Source organism: Cricetulus griseus (genome assembly GCF_003668045.3).
Source record: "Cricetulus griseus strain 17A/GY chromosome 1 unlocalized genomic scaffold, alternate assembly CriGri-PICRH-1.0 chr1_0, whole genome shotgun sequence".
Taxonomy (NCBI): domain Eukaryota; kingdom Metazoa; phylum Chordata; class Mammalia; order Rodentia; family Cricetidae; genus Cricetulus; species Cricetulus griseus.
In genome coordinates, this window is record NW_023276806.1 from 150766193 (window position 1) to 150788138 (window position 21946).

General features: G+C 39.8%; 1 protein-coding gene across 3 annotated transcripts in view; it reads right to left on the minus strand.

Annotated features, from left to right (window-relative positions):
* Polr3b (RNA polymerase III subunit B) overlaps positions 1–21946 on the minus strand; it is a 108271-nt gene that overhangs the window by 55806 nt on the left and 30519 nt on the right. For all 3 annotated transcript variants that reach the window (XM_027392506.2, XM_027392507.2, XM_035450816.1), the window contains 4 exons: positions 17575–17694; positions 14853–14987; positions 4256–4417; positions 912–1112 (listed from right to left, as the gene is read on the minus strand). In XM_027392506.2, coding sequence (XP_027248307.1) covers positions 912–1112; positions 4256–4417; positions 14853–14987; positions 17575–17694 — 618 coding nt within the window. The remainder of the gene's footprint in view (positions 1–911; positions 1113–4255; positions 4418–14852; positions 14988–17574; positions 17695–21946) is intronic.

Below are 21946 nucleotides of genomic sequence, written 5' to 3' on the forward strand. Positions count from 1 at the left end.
TGGACATCTAATTTTCACCTCTTCTGAGTCCTAACAAAATCCTACACTTTGAAGACTACACCTTTCACTTGTTATAAACAAATATCATTGTACATTTACCAGGCTTCTACTGTAGGAACCATTTCTCCATGACCTGGAGATGCCACAGTGGTGGCCCACCCTTCCTCCATGACCTGAAGATGTAGTAGTAACCCACCTTCTCCATTAGTTCATGACTCAAAAGGAATAGAATCAGGTGACACTAACAACAGTATCATGAGAAAGCCTGGGGCTGGAGAGATGCAGAGGACCTAGGTTTGGTTCTCAGCACTGGGCAGCTGACAAAAGCCTGCAACTTTAGTTCCAGGGGCTATAAAGTACTCTCTTCTGGCCTCTGTGGTACCTGCATGCAAGTGTTGCACACACATACACTCAAAAAAGAGCCAAGAAACAGGACAGAGTGAGGCTAAGTAATCAAATCTTGGCAAATGCTGTGATTTGGTATTTAGGTAATGGCTTGTGCTTCCCATACAAGTCAGAAGAATTACTGCAGGCCTTTGACTGTATGCTCCACATTGTCTACAACTGTCTATGGAGTCCTCTAGGCACAACTAAAGAAATCAAGATGCCACTCAAAGATCCTTCTGAGCATCAAAGGTGATGGCTCTCTCAGCTGTCCACCTCCTAATCACCTCTTCATTGCATGGCTTGATTGTTAAGGTAAAATGAGAAAGAGAAATGGTGACTATGAATGAGGTAAGATACTGAATCAAAGGCTTCTGGCTTTGACAGACTACATCACTATTTCTTGTCAAATAATCAGTTAATCACAGCAGAAAAAATAACCTAGTGCATGGGTTCTGAAGCAGAACCCCAGACTCCATCCCACAGGTATGACCTCTGACCCCACAGAGACTCCCACAGCACCTTACCTCTCCTTCAGGTGTGTCAGAGGGACACAGCATTCCCCACTGAGATGGCTGGAGAGAACGAGGGCCACTCACTTTCCTTGTTTTTTCAAACTGGGAAGAGATCCTTGTCATCATGCCAAGCGCAGAAATATACGACAAACGAGATAGCACCTGGGTCACACCCTGGCGGTCCATTTTAAATCTCTTTAGAGACCAGTTTCCCTGTAGAGAGATGAAATACATGAGACGATTCCTAACCGCTTCATAAACTGCCTGCTAACAATCACACAGCCATGATATAACTATGGAAACCAAGACAATACAACTAAAGTTAAAACTCGCCAGGTGATTTGATGGGGTTTTCTAGGCATAGGATGAGGCCACAATGTGGCTAGTAACCAGCTCCAAATATTCACCACAGGAGAGCCACTTTCTTTGGGATTCAGGATCCACTGCCCAAGGCAGTTTAAAGCAGAGGCTTCCACAGAAGCAGGAAATGAACTAGTGAAACACTGGTGAGGTTTCCACACTCTTCAGGCAAAACTAATCTAAAACTCAAAGGGAATCTCATGTTGGATTTAATGTTATTAATGCATTCCAAAAGGAGTGTTAAGACAAATCTAAGCACAGAAAAAATGACTCTAGCTGTAATTTCATGAGAGATAATCATCTATACCTTCTTAATCTAGGTCCAAGGAATATGAAATTGCATACTTTAATTTATCTCAGCCTTTTTCTTTTTTAATGTTGGGGAATCAAACCCATGGCTTGCAAATGCTAGGCAGGTGCTTTACCTTGAGCTACTACCTCTTCAGTCCTAAAACTACATGATTCACATTAAGAAATACTATGTTGTCAAATCAAGAAACACTTCTGAGATCACATTAATATTAAAACAGATTTGTGTCATTAGAGTACAGATGCTATAACGATGAACTCTATTGCTCTGTATGCTAACCTGAAATATTAATATAATAAAATAGACTTACGTGAGTAAATTGTGAATGCTAATTTTATCTCCTATATACTGAACATCAGATTACATTAAATATAATTTTTGTTTATATTAGTCATACACATTAAATATTATTCTCCAAAAACATGAATACATAGTAACATGAATTGTAGAAAATAGTGTGCATCAAGAAAGCAAAGTATCTGGACTGGAGAGATGGCTCAGAGGTTAGGAGCACTGCCTGCTCTTCCAGAGGTCCTGAGTTCAATTCCCAGCAACCACATGGTGGCTCACAGCCATCTGTAATGAGACCTGGTGCCCTCTTCTGGCCTGCATGGATACATGCAGGCAGAACATTGTATTCATAATAAATAAATCTTTAAAAAAAAAAAAAGCAAAGTAAAAAATTTCAAAAACCATTTGACTCAGCTATCTTTATGACAGCACAGAGGACAGCATCTGTATGTGCTGGGGTGCTTTACTTCCTCTTGATGAACCAGATGAAACTGACGAGGATTTTCTTGAGAAAATCTTCAAGGACAATGAGCATAAACTTTGAATTCAATGTCAGGAGGGCACTTGTGGATTCTAGCTTTAGAATCCTCAAAACAGGAAAATGCGGGGGTTTTAGGACAGTGTTCCCAGCCTTCCTAAAGCTGGGACCCTTCAACACAGTTCTTCATGCTGTGGTGTCCCCAATTATTTTCATTGCTACTTCAGTTACTTAAGGGTAACTTTCATACTGTTATGAATCATCAAGCAAATATTTTCTGAGATAGATGCTTGTCAAAGTGGTCATGACCCACAGGTTGAGAATCACTGTTTTTGGAGCTCAAATAACAGCTTATATTAAAATGTGATTTCAGGGGATCTCCCTCGAGTTCAAGTTTTAATTTGTTAAATTCAAAATCTATTTCTTACAAATCTTTAATTTTTTTTTGACAGTTTGAATAAATGCTAAATTCTAGGCATAAAGCTCTAACCCTTAGCCAAGAGCAAGCAAACAGGCATCCCACAGATTGCTGCCTACTCAACTTTTATTCTTGGGACAGGACTTATGTCCAGAGGGTGAAGAGTAAATAAGGTAAATATTCAGCAGAGAGCTAAAATGAGGCAGTCGGCTAGTAAATAGGAAGTAGGTGGGGAATGGAACTGGGAGAATTTGTTCTAGTGTTCTGTAGGAGCAAACAAGATGGAGCACAGGGACAGAGAGACAGAGCCTAAATCTCTCCACAGGGAAGCTAACATGGTAAACAAGTTCTTCTGGTGGGACCTAGGCACACCTGCCACAAGGCCTAGTGCTTTCTATCAGCAGGTGGTGGGGGAAGATAAAATGGTGTTATGCTAAAAGAACACGATCAGGAGTAAGGGAAGCACTTATTCAGACAGTGCTGACATTGTGGGTCTTCTGCCTTGAGAGCCTAGAGCAAAAAGGTTAATGTGCCCAAGGCCCAGAAGTCGGCTGCACCTCCATGTTACCTCTAGCTGATACTCTAAAGCTGTACACACAGACCCACTAAATCTCTGAAGCTGAGCAGTGAAGCAAGTCTACACTATTGTTCCATGGTTATGGGAGTCAACGTGTTGGGCCACATTGTTCTTTGTTGGGGCAAGATCCATCCATAAGACTAATTGTGTGTCTGGAATTTCATATGTGAGGCAGACTTATCAGACAGACCTATAGTTGCCATGCTTTTTAAAAGCGAGCAGATATCTATCTGATAACCTTTGTGAATAGCCCGGCCCTGAATACACAGCAGCTGCAGGGGATGGGTTCAGAGCCCAGAAAGAAATAGCTGATAGCTCTCTGAAGAATATAAACCCCACTGTGAAATAAAACACCTTTGTATGGCTTTGGACAAAAGCTGTCAACTAGAAAATCTACCTGATATATGTCAATTTCATTATAGGAAAAAAATGGAGGAAAGTACCCATGAGAAGAAGGACTATTAACAGTTAAACCAAGGGATTTCTCCTCTCCCTTTAAGTGTATTTTTCATAGTGCCATACATCAGGAACTCTAATACAGCAGTGAAGTTATACAGTAGTCCTTCCTAATCTATGGGGGATCTTTTTCAAGGTCCCATTAGATACCTGAAATGCAGGAAGTACAGAACCCTATAACTGCACGCTGGTTTTCTACACATCCATGATAAAGTTTAATTTGTCAATTAAGCACAGTAATTAACAACTAATAAAAAGTAGAAAAACTATAAGTAGATGGCAACAGGGGAGTAGCTATATTAACAAAATTCCTATTGTGAACACTAAAACTTTACAGTAACTCTCAAAGAGAATTAGTGATCTTCTCACGTTTCTTTGATGTAAATGTATTGTCTATGATCTCTATCTCTGTCTATTCTATCTAGTCTATTTGAATTCACAACTGCAGAAATGGCTGGAGACTCACAGTGGAAATGGCATTCACCATGCCATTGGTGATCTGGTCTTGGCGCATGTGTTTCACAACATCAAACTGGGCTGCTCTTTGTTTAGGAATCACTTGGTCTGCAATCTTCTTCATTTCCGAATTAAATTTTTTGAATAAATCTTCAAAAAGAAGAGCTAAGAGCTAGGAAAAAAAAAAAAAGGACACAATGATTAAGCTTAAGTCTCAATTAAAACTCTGTTTTAAGAAAAAGAAGACTAATTTTAAAACTGAAAACAATATTATTTAATGGATATGTACAGAATTTTGATGAATCTATGCCAAACTCTATGTAGGAATGTTGAATGACAGCAAAGGTGATATGGACCTGGCAGTCAGAGATATTTAATTTATAATACTCTCAGATTTTTAGGTTTCACTGACCAATTTTAATTTACAAAGAAAGGCACTGAAATCTGACAAGTTGAAGTTCCTGATTCAGTAGATCTAAGGGAAAATGCAGTAATCTGCATTTCTTTTTTGTTTGTTTTTGTTTTTTCAAGACAGGGTTTCTCTGTGTAGCTGATTGTCCTGGAACTAGCTCTGGAGACAAGGTTGGCCTCAAACTCACAAAAGATTAGCCTGCCTCTGCCTCCAAAGCACTGGGTTTAAAGGTGTCACCAAAAGTGAGAATTGCTGGTGGCAGGCACTTTGTAAATCGGTTTCCTACTGAAGTCTGCATTTAGCTATATGAGGACACCAGTATCAGCTACAAACTGTAACCTATATAAACAAAATTTAGACAAACTGAGGGACACTTGTATGAGAAAATTGGTTGCTACCAATGAAAATGAACAAAAACTAGGACAAAGTCATGGCAAAACCTGAAAAACACAACACCCAATGGAAGAAATCATACAAAGTCATGTCTGTGTTTCCTATTAAATGAGGTTCAAACTCAAGCACAACTAAACTACATTGTCTCAGAAGGCCTAGACAGGTGGGAAAACAAGAACAGGGGCACTGTGAGAGAAACGGCCCCAAACCCTAGACTTCTTTAAGGCCAACTGTAGTTTATCTTGGGAGTTAGAATTCTTCGGTATTCAGCACAGGAAAAGCCAACACTCACAAGTTTTGCTTTCTTCCCCCATGACTTGCTCATATAAGAGTAAGAGAGAAAGACATCTTTGTTAGAACAGAGGCAACTGAACTCTTTGTACTTCCCTGGAAGTAGAAATCAAATGTAGAGTAGCTGGGGAGGGGTCAGGAAACCTCCTGCTTAGCATGTCTAGGAGGCAAGAGGACCTGAGCTCATAGAAGGGGAGAGGCAGCAAGCTGCCTACACCATGTAGGAGTGGAGGAGGAAATGTTCCTTGACCCACCCAGAAAAGCAAACAGCAGACTACCACTAGAAGAGAACTGACACTCTGGTCACTAATGCCAAGAAAAGGCACAACACCAAAGGATGGGGTGGATTCGAAGCCCAGCTTCCATGGGGGAGGAGCAGGAAACCTGCTTGGGCCAAGGATCTCTGCCTCACTCCCAAAGCAGGCGCCCAGCCCATAGGAAAGGGACAGGAAAACAGACAGCTTTCCTTTAGGAAACTGGGGACAAGTTCCGATTTAGCACACCAGTGGAAATGGCATTCAGTTCCATGGGGCAAAGATGAATATCGATAATGAGAAGGAAGCCATAAAGCTGTCTTTACTTGATGATAACACATCTTGAGAAGGTTACAGGGACCCTAAAAGAAACTGCATCATGAAGAGATGCATTTTGCAAGACACAAGTCTAATAAACAAAAAGCAACTGTATTTAAAATAAGAAATGACTGAAACTCTCACTAGGAGAAATGCACCACAGTCATGGAATGGATGATTGAAGCTTTTTAGAAGTCAGTTCTCTCTAAATTGTCCTACAGATTCAAAATGCAATCTCAATCAAAAGCCACCAGGCACTTACGATCGTTCATTTGTTAACAACAAAACAGAGAAGCCAGTGTTAAATTTAAGTAAAAATTCCTGTTTGTCATCAAGTTCAGAAAGAAACTAACATATTTTACTGTCTCTACTCGAAACTGGGGAACAAAATTATTCTTCTGCAAACTCTATTTTAAATGAAAAAATGTATTTTGTAAGTCATTCATGGTGGCACACAAACTTAATCCCAGCATTTGGGAGGAAGAACAGGGTGGACATCTGTGAGTTCCAGGACAACTGGAATGAGAATCTGTCTTTTTTTTTTTTAAAAGCATTTTAACTAGCATTTTTCTTGCCTTTCACACATCAATTATGTCTCAAGGGAACCAAAGAGATGATGATGGAAAGTATTAATTTTTAAATTCCAGAAAATAGAAGTGTTAGAATGAAAATATTAGATATTGTGACTTTCTAAACTATAAAGAAATAACGAAAAATGGAAATGATTGTCATCAACTACCAAGAAAGCCGCCAGCAGAACAGTGAACCAGGGATTCTAGTCCCCAGTCCACATCATCAGTCCTGACAGCACAGAGACAGACAACTGCAGGACATAGCTGTCCACTATGTAGTCCAGCCAGAAAACACAAAACGTACAAGAGCATCTAGTCTCTACAAACGCCATTCCCAATTGGACATGTTAATACATACAACACACATGAAAACACATCACATCATAAGGAGGCTAGGTGTTGTGGCACATTTCTGAAATCCTAACACTTGGGAGGGAGAAGGCAGAAGGACACAAATTTTGAGACTAATCTGGGATATATAGTGAGTTCAAAGCCAGTCTGAGCTACAGTGAGATCCCGTCTACCCCCAAAGCATCCCAAACCTCAAAGGCCTAAGTAGGTAGCTCAGTGGTTTAGTGCTTTAGTCCATTCCCACTACCATAAAAACATAATAGGTGTATTTAAGGACTAATTTTAGGTGTCAGGTCTGCCAGGGCATTTCTTCTGAGTATATCTATTTAGATGTTTCTGGAGGAGACTGGCATTTGAACCAATGAACTGAATAAAGAAGGTCTGCATCCATCCTCACTGGATGTGGGCAAGCATCATCTACCAGGGAGGCTCAGATGGACCAGAGGCAGAGGCAGGACACATTTCCTTGAGCCCCAGCTCCTGCACTGCATGCAGGGCTCGTCCTCCTGCTTTGACTTCAGGATTTGCAACAATGAACCCCAGGTTCCCAGGCCTTCAGATTTAGGCTGCAATATATAGCATTGGCTCCACTGTGTTCAGCCCTTTGGATATGAGACAAACACCACACTGACTCGCACACAGCACATCACAGGACTTCTTTGTCTTTATAACCACATCATCTACTGCTGTAATTAATTAATTCATTTATTCCTCTTTCCCCCTTACTGGTTCTATTTTTCTGCACAGCCATCCGCCAAACCTAGAATGTAGGAGATCATGCATGGGTCCTTGATGATAGTAAGAAATTACTGCTGCAAAAGTTTAAGTCTGAAAATGATTCAGAGACATATCTTATGTCTATATAATGTAATTTTCTATCTGAGATATTGAAATAATTTGATGGCTGTAAGCTGTCTGAACAATCCACTTTGAGAAGTGGAGGGGATAGGAGTGTGCTCAAGAGGACACAGACAGAACAAGATAAACTTCTAATAATCACAGAATAAATGACAGCTGATTTTACTACTTTTATATATTTGAAGATTTTCATATTGATATCCTCATTAAAATCACTCAAAGATACTTAGAAATAAATCTTTTTTAAAAATATCTTTTGGGATTGGGGATTTAGCTCAGTGTTAGAGCGTTTGCCTAAAGGCCCTGGGTTCAGTCCTCAGCTCCAAAAAGTAAAAAATATCTTTTTATTTGTGTGTGACTACAGGTGTGTGAGGTATAGCAGAGGCACTGGATCTTCTGAAGTTGGAGTTCCAGGTGGTCGTGAGACACTGCTGTAGGTGCTGGATACAAACTCTGGTCTCCAGAAGGGCAGCAAGTGCCCTTAATTGCCATCTCTCTAGGGTCAGAAATAGCTGTTTTGTTTTGTTTTTTTAAAGGAGGGCAAAAGACCTTCATTGGAGAAGATTAGGAATCTTTAATGGACAACATGAAAGGAAATCTAAACAAGATTTATGAATAAGAAGACTAGTATTTTAAGATACTAGTTTTCCCAAAATCTTATCTGTAATTCTAATGATAATCCCTAGAAGAATTTTATGAAAATCAGCAGACTAATTCTAAGATTCATAAGGAAAAATCTAAGACCCTAAAATAGTTCAGGCCTTGTGAAAAGGTAATAGATGCAAAGGCAAGCTTACTGAAGCTAGAACACAGCCTTGAAACAGACCCACACACAACCGTTACATCATAGAGGTGCAGTTTTGACTGACAGGAAAACAAAGAATTATGTACCAAATGGCTCTGGGAAAACAGGTTACAACTGAAAAACAATGAAAGTGGATTCTTCTTCCTCCTTCTCCTTTCATTTTGAAGCAGGGTGTCATACCAGGCTGGCTTCAAAACTTGCTATATGATGGTATGTATGAACTTTAACTTAAAAAATTACTTTACATTCATGTGTGCTTTATCTGTATGTGTGTCTGTGCACCACATGAGTGCTTGGTACCCATGGAAGCCAGAAGACAGTGTTGGATTCCCTGGGACTGGACTTACAGACAGTTGTGAGCCACCACATGGGTTCTGGGAATCAAACCTGGGCTCTCTGAAGGAACAGCTAATACTCTTAACCTCTGATCATCTCTCCAGCCCAGATCTTGACCTTCTGACTCTACCCCTCCACCCCCGACCCACCCTGTAATCCTGAGATTATAGGCAATGCACCATCATACTATTTTGTCCTGGGACTGAACCCAGGACTCTGAGCATGCTAGGCAGATACTCTACCAATTAAGATAAATCCCCAGCTCTGAAATAGGGTTCTTTATACCATTCAAAACTGTCTGAAGAAAAAATACCAATGATATTTAAGTTTCAAAAACAAAAAGCACAAAATACTGAAAAATAGAGTTAATTAAGCCGATCACAAATTCATACATGCTAAAAGGTATCATGAAGTTAAAAAAAAATTTAGGCTAGAAGAGGATAGCTATAGCATATGTAATTGGTTAAAAACAGGACCTAAACACACAAAATATCTCCTTGAAATTAATAAAGATGAAAACAAGATATTTCAAAGCAGAGGAAATAATTCTGATTAACAGATAAAGAGCTTAATCTCATTTGTCAAGTAGGAAATGCAAACAAGGACACACAGTATGTTACTCTAAACCCCCAGAGATAAAAACATTAAAGTTGGCCAAAAAGTCATAGATGAAGAGCATCAGAAATTCATCTCCAACCAATGCACACATATTCAGACAGCCTGAATCCTTGAATGTAGTCCTCCTGCTATAAATATTTACAAATGGGAACCAGGAAATGTGAAGAGTAAGGTTAGGATAAAGAAAAAGGAAAATCTATAAAGCTCTTGACTGGTAGACTGGCCAGAGCAGTAGTTGTATTTATATTTATAATTAGACTTATATTTGTGGTATCCACACATAATGGATTATAATACAGAAATAAAAATGCACTATTGTGATACACAACACTGTTTAATCTTTTATTTTTGGTGTGAGTCTAGCTTTTAATGGCTGAGCCATCTCTCCTACCCTAAATCTTAAAAATAATACTGAGCAGAAAAGTTATAGGTGAATTATATGATATAAATTTATTTATGAAGTTGAAAAATAAACAAAACTTATATTGTAGTAAAACGGTTTACGATTTTGCCATCAGGGCTAGCGGCAAAGTAGTGTACTATTCTTCCAAGGGAGCCGAGTCTTAGCACCCACAGCCAGTGCTCACAATCTCCTGGAGCACCAGCAGCTTCAGGGAGATCTACCACCTCCAGCCTCCATGAGCATCTATACTCATGTGCACATACTCACACACATGCACATAATTAATTACAAATAACAAAAACAAAAAACTTGCTGGATTGTGGTGGCGAACGCCTTTAATCCCAGCACTTGGGAGACAGAAACAGATGGATCTCTGTGAGCTCAAGGCCAGCCAGGGCTACATGAGATTGAATCAGTCTAAAATAGAAACAGAGCTCATGCCTTTAATGCCAGCACTAGGGAGGTGGAGACAGGAGTGATTTGGCTGGGCGGAGAGAGGAATAAAAGGCAGGAGGAGACAGGAACTCATTGCAGTCTCAGTGAGTCCGAGGAGCAGTGCAGTCAAGTCTGAGGCTCGGTGTACTGCTCGCCCCTTAGATCTGAGCATTGGTGGAGGTTAGAACTCTCTAGTGGCTGACTGATTTGCTTTTTTGATCTTCAGCTTTAACATCAATATCTGTCTCTGGGTTTTTATTATTTGTGCTATATGGATCTCTGTGAGTTCAAGTCAGTCTGGTCTACAGAGTGAGTTCCAGGACAGCCAGGGCTACTATTACACAGAGAAACCTTGTCTTGAAAAAAAAAACAAAAAAAAACAAAAACAAAAGCAAAACCAAAAAAAAAAAAAAAAAACCTTAAACACTGTAATGAATCAAGATGATAATAATAAATGTAAATACCTCTAATAGCAGAGAGAGAAATAAACAACAGGTAGGTAAATGGAATGGCATTGATGATGGTGTAAGTTGAGAAGTAGCTTTTAGTGTTCCATTTTATTTGTATCCTTCATAACACACATCTGTGTGATATATTTTTTATTTATGTTAAGAATTACATTAAAATAAGTGCTATTAAATAACATTTTCACATAATTTGGTCATGGTAGAGCCATGTGAGATGGCTGTGTGTAGAATGAGCATGACTAGCAGACCACCTAAGGAATGCATTTACTGGCAATGATTCAGTCTGAGCACAGTATCACCACCTCTGAAGGCACAGGCAGCAAAACCGGGAAGGTGTTCAGCAATGACTACATTTCTTGTTTTTGAGACTTTTTACCTAAAAAACACATTGTGAGATGTGTCTAAATGGGTCTAAATGCAGAGACTCCCCTCCCACCAATCGATCCAGGGTCCCCTCACCTCCCCTCTAGGTTTTATTGGATGAAGAACCAAAAAGAAGCAATCCCAGCTAATAAACACAGGTAGCTGGAAAGAATTCTCAGAAGGAAAAGAGCCACAGGGAGAAACCCCAAGTTATATAAATAAACTTTGTCCCAACCTCTGGCTATCGCCTGAACTGTAAGAACAATATAAGGCGGGGGCATGTGCCCCAGGACCTAAACTATGGACAGGGCTTGAAACCATTCTGACCCCCAGGGAAGCATTAATGATAGTGTGGCTGTGCATCTAGGCCTTAGGACACAGAGTTTCTGTATTGTCCATGAAAACATCTGAGGCTGGCACCCTGAGAAGTCAGGTCCTCACTGCACCTTGCCCTTCAGTCCTCCTTTCCATCACCCACTAGATGATCAATGGCTGACTTCATCAGGCAAACAGCCCAGTTCCACTCGAATGCCCGACTCACAAAATTGTGAGGTCTAAGAAAGTGAAGCCACTGCTTGGGGCAAACATGTGCCACAGCAACAGATAACCAAACACAGAGAGGAAAACCTAAGTAGCTATTATACTACAAGAGGGAGCTGGCTTACTCCTTCAATAATAAATACAGTAGCTATTTCAAACACCAATCTCTATTTATAATTATATCCATATTTCCCATGTAAGCTTTCCAGTTATTAATAGAACAAAAAAAGTTCAACATATTGGTTTGTGATTTAAGTCAACTAGCAAAGACATTTCAATTTTTCACTTAAAGAGGAATACTGAGATTAACAGAAAACATTAAAGTTGAAGATTCACCAAATCCCATACTGACTATGTTTCAGAGTTTATAATGGGCAAGCAGACTTATGACTTGGAGTGAAGAATTATTCAAAACAATTACATTTTTCTGAACATGGAAAGTTTTTCTAAGTTGGACCACTTTAAATGCCTTTCCCTTTACGTGGACACACCCACCTACTTTTCTACTAAACCCACATCTGCAGATCAGGAAGCAGGATCTTGGACTTGAATTTATAAAAGTGTTCTAAAAAGAAAACTTCCTCTCTGAGAGCTTAATCCTCTCTTACAGTCAGACCCAGCAGTCTCAGTCACGGGAAGAAAGACTGTGGGAGTGGAGGCAGGTGCAGAGGGGTGAGGGGCTACAGGAGCCGGTTCCAGCCACTTCCTGTGGGCAGTGCACGAACCCTGCACAAGTATCCTGAACAGAATCAAGGACCCTTAGCCAGACCACAGAGCCTGGGGCCCTTTTAATTAGCTGCTTTTGTCTCAAATTATGAAAAAGTTTTTTCGGACTCCAGCTGAATCTTTTGTGGCCTCCTGATTCAAACAGAAGAAAATGTCCCTGGTGCTAAACATGAATGAATAGGAACACACAGTCAATAAAACTGCTACAGGAATAAATTTCTTCTCTCCTAAAATTTCAACTTTAGAGAAATAATGCTGTCCAGTTGCCAGAGCAATGAGAGGCTGTGGGCTAAGCCATACAATGACCCACAATATCTAGGCTGGAAGTAAAATGATTCCTACGGTAGGATGCTGCGCTAACATTCAACACTTCTTACTGCTTGTCTGAGGTCCTTCCATCTGCTGAAGACAGAAGCACCACTGAGCAAATCATATTTAAGGGAAAAGTGCTGACAGCTCATGAGTTGATTTTCAATGAAAATGCTAAAAAAATTAATAAAGAAGTTAAGCTGTTGAAATACAGTTTCACCAATTAGCTTAATGTCAGAGAATTCTAATTAGGCGTCTTGAGATTGCTATTTAGTGTTTAAGCCTTCAGAGTGCCAAATTCTCCTTTTCACACAAACTGGTTGCAAAATTAAAGACATTAGGCAGCCTTAATTACATTATCAGAACAGCTGGGATTAGGCAATCTCTGAAGTCAAGACGGCATTCTTTTGTCCTGGGATGGAAATCCCTGGCTTTCCAGGGTGCTGGATTTTGGTGCCATTCCATATCTCACCCATACAAAGCAAGCTGCATTAGAAACAAAAAATTTGCAGACAAAGAACAGAGTAACGCGCAGCAAATAATGAACACATTACCGAAAAAGAAAAGGTAAGTGCAAAGATTAAGCCTGAAATCAGTAGGTTTTGCTAACACCTACTGGCAGCTGGCCTGGCAACCCTCTGGTGACAGTCAGACTGAGGAAAAGCTCACTAGGCCAGTGGAGACAACTCTGTTATCTAAAGCTAAAGCACATTTGCACTGCCGCATCCTATGGGTGGGAACTAGCAGCTATTGTTTTTAGACATTTTTGCCAACACAATACCTTTTATGTGCTTACATTGTTCATTAAGCTATGTTTTCTTGCATGAGGGAGTCCTCTTTTTAATTCCAATTTCCTAAGCAACAGGATATCCTCTTTGGCCTCCTCCTTATTCCCTTCCATATTCCTCTAAACAACCCCCTACTTTTTTTCTTTTAAGGACTCACTTAAGAGCTTTTTTTTTAATTGAAAAGTGGTGAAAATGAAGATTAGTAGTAGGGATACTATAAATCCTTGCAGAGTGAGTAGTCAATCTGAATGCGGTAAAAAAACCAAACCCCTGCTGAACAGGCATCAACCTTTAACCAAACAGCTTCCCCACATTCCAGATACTGACTCTTCATAAGCCTAAAAAACTGTTCTAACTTCCAAAACCTAAATTTCAATTTTAGTTATGGGGCTAGACAGATGGTTTAATCGGTAAAGGTACTTGCTACCAAGCCTGATCAATTCCCAGCACCCACACGGGAGAGGGAGAGAACCATTCCACAAGTTGTCCTCCGATCTCCACTGTGCACACACCAACTTACGCTCACACCCCCACCCCTGAACATAATCACAATTAATTTTAGTTGTGGGATGTCCCTGATCTGTCCAGCCCTTCTGGCCAGCCCATTCTTGGCCTGATCATCTCCAAGTGTCCTCTCCCATCTAAAACCCAGCTCATGTCGCCCGACTAAAACTGCACAGTGGTTTTCCACTCCATGCAAAATGAAATCCAGATCCGTGAGCTACGGAGTCTAGAAATCCCACCTCTGCCCAGTTACTCACTCACACATGGTTTCAGAACTTGACTGAGGCTGGAGAGATGAATCAGAGGTTAAGAGAGTCCTGCTCCTGAAGTGGACAGACTTCCAGTGCCAGCCCCCAAGCAAGGCAGCTCACAACCACCTGTAGTTCCTGCTCCAGGGGATCTGATGCCTTGAGTCTCCTTGTGCACCTGATCTCATGCACACTACACACACACACACACACACACACACACACACACACACACACACACACAAACCTCTGTCTATCTTCCTCCTGTACACCTAGGACCAGTACCTAGGAGCAAGCCTGGAACATAGAGGTATCTAAGAAACATTTGTTAATTGAAATTAAATTGTTAATTATGACAACTGTTAATTTCACTTAAAGTCACATTTCTCTTCCAACATTACAGGGTTGGAGCAAGGGAAAACATCTCAACAAAAAATTAAACACAGGTGACACATTACAGGGCTATTTAAAGAACACAGACTACCCATGGTTAAAAAAAATCTAAGTCATATGCAAAAGTTATACTTCAAAACTACATACAGTGTCTAATAGATTTGTATGTCCATATCTAAAGTGACTAAAAAAATACAATTCTTCATGAAGATAATTAAAGTACCTGTCCGGCCAATTCCAGTCGCTTGTTACCATAATAGTCTCTGTCATCGACTTTATTGTCTCCTTGGGCCAGAATCACCCTTCGCACCATGACTGCAGTGTAGATGCACTTAGCTCGGAAATTGAATTCCTTTACCTGTAATTCAGAAATTGGAGAAACATTCTGAGATGGTGAACGCTAAATTAAGGTGCCTCATGCAGAGAATCAATGTTATTACATTCAAATAAGAAAGAAATGAATTGTTGTAATTCTCCCTATTTTAAGAAATTCAGCTAGTCTATAAACTTCCCGAGAGGTATTCAGACTCTCCAACTCTGCATTCACTGCCTTATGTAGTTTTCCTTCAAGGATAACTAAGGTAACTGCTTTGCTTCCTATGCTCTCACACCACTCAGTCACTGCCCATAGTGGACTAGCCTATGATGAGTCTGACTGAGACACGGCAGAAATGATGCCAGGCCAGGTCTCTCCAGTCATGAAGCACACTGGCACAGTCACTGTCTTGAGTCCTGAGACATGACATGACTCCAGTCTTGGCTGCCATTTGCAACTTCATGACAGGTCCAAGACAACAAACCCTCTCCAACTCTGGGTTAGGACTAGTGAACACAGACCAATGAAGATACAACACAGTTTTGTTCAGCACCAAGGTTTGAATCTCCTTGTTATGCAGTGATAATAAATAGTTTATTTCTCAGGTACTATTACAGAACTTTGTATTCCAGTTTATTTTCCTGGCCTTAATGTTGGGTAAGTTGTGTTGATTATTTAACTCTTCTGGCTGATTAATAATAATAGTTGTTCTGCTTATCCATGAGAAAAAGATTTTATTAATAACATTTTAAATTTTCAACAAAGCCCAGTTCACATTCCCCTTTCACATACATAAATACTAGTGGACTTACAGGTAGAAGTGAACATGAATTATTCATAGCAACCATCCCTATTACATTCATGGTTCTCTAGCTCATTTTACCCACCTCCCCTTTTAACTATTATATACATGAAACCCAACCCTAGAGCTAACAGAAATTATTTCACTCTGAGTACATTTTCCCAAGACAATGTCCACAATCATGTGGAAAGTGGGAGCCCTCTACTCTAATGACTGTACATGACTTGCAGACTTCTAGTAGCAGTGCAGACATTCCTTGGGGGCTGCTAACATGAATTACCTGAAATCGATGAGAAGCTCTAAAATGGAATGCTAGAACAGAACTGTTAACAGAACCCAGAAACTTCTGAATAACACCCCTCTTAACAGTTAAGGTTTTCCAATCTGTATATTGGAAAACATGTACCCTGAAGACTTGCTAAAATACATATGGCTAGGCTGAGGCTTGTTCTGGAGTTTCTGACTCAGCAGGTCTAGGGAGAGTTTCACTATTCCTCACAAACTCCTGGGTGTTAGCATGAGAGTGCTCTTGAGCCTGGGTCTCAAGAAGAACAACAAACAGTTGCTGTTTGTTGTTGAAGAACAATAAACAGTAGTGCTTTACATTGGTAATACCTCATGTTCCTGTATTGCCCTCAAAGTTTCAACTTATGTTAAAAACAAACAAAAAAACTGTCTTAAACTATTTGAAAACTCTTAAGTTTTTTCCTAATTCATCTACTCTTTACTAAAATATGCATAGCCAAAATTTAAAAACAGTAGCTCAATCTCTTTTGCAGAAGCGCAAAGGAATTATGCTTTATGTCTCAAATTTAGTAAAGGTCTGCACAGCCAGCATGGTCAACAAGGCTCTTTCTGCCATTACAGTCTAAGGTAAGCCAGGCTCCTAATGTATCTTGGAGAGCTGGGAAATAGAGCTCTCTGTGTAGGCTGTACCCTTAAATCATCACAAGAGAATTGGGGGAAGTAGTGCTACTTTATAACCTAAGTTCAGAAAACTTCAAATTAGTGCAAGGAAAACCAAGAGTTCAAAACCAGGATCTGATCAATCATATCTCTAGCTCCAAACCTCTTCCTGCTCCCTTTATCCACTTTTACTGTTTTGAATTTTAAAATCTTTTCAATCATCCAAAAGAGCCTAAAACCCAATGAAACACAGCTTCAATAATAAGAATTTTATAATTCTCTGAATTAGATCACAGACATACAAGCAGAAGCCACAGAGCAGTGCAGACATATTTCTTATTTGCTCCAAGTATTTTAAGGTAAGAAAACTGAACCTGAAGGCCACTACAAGGCCAGTCTACATCCATAGATTCCCTGAAGGTATAGTTGTAACCCTGGAATTATATCATCCAGAATGAAACACTTGGGAGCTCTGATATAGCAAAAGGGGCACATACACTCACTGATGGAGAGGATGGCTCCTGGAAATAGCCCACACACCACTCTGGCTAACCTATAATGATAAGTTAACAGAAAACAAACACCACCCACTTCAAGGCCAGTAGGCAAGCTCTAGCTTCTCTCTGTTCACTCACCAGTCAAGTGATAAAGCAAGTCACCCAGTTGTGGATGAGAGAGAGTCTTCCCTATAAGTGAGAGAAGCTGGAAACTCTGGAGTTCAAGCCAATGAACATTTAAAAAAATGATACAGCCAACACTGAATACCAATACTGCTAATAATGGAAACTAAGTCCCAACAGGGCAGTACAGTCTAGAATTAGCTCTTGGGGATACACTTCAAACAGCATAAACCGTATTGCAGAGCCCTTGGGAGGAATTCAGGAATCTTGCCAACATCATTCATAGCTGGCAATTACTCACTGGTACATGGGTCAGAATGGTTGAAGCCAGGAGTTCTCTTGCTTCTTCTATTTTTGTTTTCTTTGGTCCACCGCCCCACATTCTTTGTCTTCTTACTTTATTCCCTATATATTTTAATGCCTATAAAAAAAACAAAGTAGTGTTTGAATTGCATCACTGCAGACATGTTGCTACAAGCAAAGGCAGCAAGGACCCTGGTTACACAGATTGTTGTATTGGGAACAATCATTCAACATCATGAATCAATAACAAAATTCAACAGCACACTGACTACCTAATACATTGGTTCCCCTTTGATTTTTAAATTGTCTTATTCCTATAAAATTGACACATAATTATTTATAAGGAATTGAGAAACCATAGAGAAAAAATGTGTTTGTATGCATCTATAAGGCAGCCACCAATTCTTCATTCATATCACTGTGAAATACGGTAGTTCCCTTTACACACACACACACACACACACACACACACACACACACACACACAGGAAACCATGTTAAGATCTCTACACTAAGAGCTGCAGAGTAAACAAAACCCAAATAAATGCAGGATGAAATGAACTAAAAGACTTTATAACATGACTTACAGTCTAAATTCTTTCTAAATTAACCAATAAATTCATAGTAAATCATTGTATTCCCAACAGGCTTTAAAAAATCCAAAATGTTTTATTATAAAGTTTCAGATTCCATAATTCACATGGATGGATATACAAAGGACTTGGATACCTGAAACAAACATGGTTTTAACTGTAAAACTACAGTAGCCAAGCACTAATATCACAGGCCTTTAATCTCAACCCTTGGGGGGCAGAGGCAGGTGGATCTCTATGAATTCAAGGCCACCCTGCTCTATATAGTGAGTTCAGGGTCTGCCAGAGCTACATAGAGAGACCCTGTCTTGAAAAACAAAAAACAAAACCTCAGTAATAAAAATGATATGACACTGGCATGTAGAGAGAAAGATGGAAACAAATCACAAGTCCCAAACACCTCATACTGAGAGGTCAACGAACTCTTGACAAGCATCAAAGCAAGCCAACAAGAAAGAAACTGCTCTTTGAATAGGTGGTGGTAAACCATAACTCAGTACCCAAACAAGAACAAGGAACCCGGGCCTCCATATCACACCAAAAGGAAAAGCTAATCTCAGCTAAGACTTTAGACCTGCCAGGTGGTGGTGCACATGGCTTTAATGTCAGCACTAGGGAGGCTGAGGCAGTAGGATCTCTGAGTTTGAGGCTAGCCTGGTCTACAAGGTGAGTTCCAGGATAGCCTGGGCTACCTAGTCTTGAAAAATAAAAACAAAAACAAAACAAGACTTTATATCTAACATGGGAACTAAGACTATATGACTTCTAGAAAAAAGATACAGAAAATATCCTAATTTGGAGGAGCAAAGACCTCCTTAAATAGGATAGAGAAGAGTAATGATTGCAAAAGACAAAACAAACTTTTTGGATAATTGTTTTTTCCAAAGGTAAAGAATACTGTCAAAGAAAAAAAAAAAAACAGAGAAGCAATGAAAGAGGCGACAGTGTTTACAATATAAAAGCTGGATATGACATTTATATCCATGCTTCATTTTTGGGGGTTGTTGTTTTTGTTTTTTTGAGACAGGGTTTCTCTGTGTATCCCTGGCTATCCTGGAACTCATTTTGTAGACCAGGCTACTTAATGAAAAAAGTAAAAAAATAAATAGTTCAAACCCCTCACAAAGAAAATTAGTGACTGATTCACACATGAAAAGTGCTGAAAATAATTTGCCACCAGAAATGAATCTGAAGGACACAATAAGATAATGCTACACACTTGCTACAGCATCTAAAATTAAAAAGACACAACACCAAATACTGTGAGAACAAGAAGCAATCAGCCTTGTATACTACAGTCAGTAATACAAAATGGTATGATCATTTGGGGATTGGGAAAGTTTGGTAGTTTCAACTTCAGAAAAGTTAAATATGCACTGTTCTCTGGCCTAGTAATTCAACTACTATTTATTTGCCCAAAAGAAATGAAAAATTGTCCATACAAATATTTAATGGTAGCACTGTTCATGAAAGCAAAAGAAAAAAGACCTAAATGACCATCAACACAAAAAGGGAAAAACTGGTAGTCCTACAATAGAATATTATTAAGCAATAAATAAAGGGACAAACAACATGGAAAAACAACATAAAAAGGAACAAACAAAAATCCTTGGGAAAATTTTGGACAGTATGCTTAGCAAAAGTTAGACACACATACACAACCTAATTCTATATATAAATCTCTGAAACAAGATAAAATAATATCTGGGGTGGGGGGGGTCAGAGGTGGAGGTGAAAACCGAAGGAACGTAAGGAAACTCGTGGAAAAAAACTCTTGTCCACTTTGTAAGGGTACACTACTAAGAAGTTACATACTCTAGATAAAGGTAGACACTGAAGTACTCACATAGTGTCTGCTTAGTAAGCAACAACAAAGGAGCTGACAGAAGCAACCCCACTTGGCAGAAACACCAGTAAAGAGGCAGCTTGATGCGCTCTAAACTGAGACGTTCTCCTTTGGAAATGGGTGCAAGATTCCTCACTCAGAGTTAAAAATGAGAAGGGACACAAGGAGAGGGGAATCCCTTCTGATATTACACTACTGTCTCTTCCCTGGGTACATAACAATGTCACCTTCTCACAGTGTGAGGGCTGCAGAAACAGCCTACCAAGGTAGGACAAAATATTATTCCTAGCAACATCCCCCAAAAGGCAATGAATACCTTTTTGGTACACCAGAGAGCCCCTGACAATGATGAAAACATGTAATAGAGCTAAGGCTTCAGAACAGAGGAAATGGTGGAGGCTAACAACAAGCATGAAACAGAACACTTACATTTTCAGCAACCAACTGAAATACCACATCTTCAAAGGGCTATTTGTGGTGTAACAGTTTCCTGCAGAATTTAAACATCCCATCTCACAGAGAAGCTCCTTGAGCAGGCAGGTAAACAACTTAAGACAGCTTCAGGAAGTCCCTGAAAATGAGCAGATTCACTAGGCCCCTCCCTGTCAGAGTAAGCAAATGAAGCTGGGAGTTCCTCCAGGACAAGCAGAACTGCAAAGGAGAATGAGAGAAAAAAGCTTCGAAGAGGACATTAAGACCAGCAGCCTGGAAGAAGCAGAAACCAGCTGAGCTGCCTGGAAGAGCTTTAGACCAGAGTCAACTGGAAAAGACACACTCAACCTGCTAAGCTGCCGGCAGGCTGTGCAGTGTACTCCAGGTTCCAGCTTTTGTGAGATGTCACCCATGCCTAGGTGGGCTTTGGTGATGCATCTCTGCTCCTCACCCATACTCTTCCAATAACACTCACTGATTCACCAAGTTTGACTTTGGTGTTATTCATACTTTGGTCTGTCCAGAGGTCCTAATCTGGGTCTGTGTCTCCCCAGGAAAAGTTCTGTCACAACACTATTCCACCATAAAGTGCACTTTCTCCGTCTCTATCCAGAACAAGAGAGACCAGTCATGCTTTCAGAACGAATACAAAAGTTCGATATACTAAGCATTTTGGATTATTATTAGCCTAGCACACAAAGCAAATTCATACTTTCTGTTTAGGGAAACAAAACATTTCTCTTTCTGCAGTTAGTAATTATCTTTCTTCCATCTTTTCTCTGACCTAACCTAATTGAGTTAGTGGAAATGTTTCCATCAGTATCTACTAACAGACACAATGTGAGTTTCCATCCACTGCAGCCCTTGCTTACACAGCTCTACAATGCTGAAGGCTATCTGGCCAACCATGGCTAAAGTGTGGAAGGAAACTACCAGAGCCCTCTGTTACCATTAGACACTCTTTTGTCACAGACAGAACAGCAAGTCTCCCAAATCTGAGCCCATACTTCCTGTTCAAAGGACAAGTGTTCATTTCCTACTTCCTGTTCATTTTTTAATGTTTCCTCTCTATGTTCGTAGAGCCCTGGACATGATTTCTTGATTTTTTTTTTTTTTGTGAAGATTCATGCCTACCAAATATTTCATTTTCAAAAAAGGCCCAAAATAGTACTTCCAAATAAAAATAACGTTTCCTGATGTTATTTGTCCAATTATTTGGGTAATTCTCCACTAACCATGGAGAAAGAGTAAAGCAATAAGGAACAATCCCTAGTGATTTGCTTTGGAATTACACATACTTATAATGACACCAACCTTCCTAAGGGCATGACTTCATCTAAAAACCATAAAGACTGATTTGATTTCAAAACATATAAACAGACATTAAGTGGGAATGTTCTCTCTACATCCATCCAGGGTGGCCAGAAGAAAGAAACCCAGGATTTGTATTTTCCTGTAAGAAATTCACAGTAGACAATATACATATGGACAAATTCAAG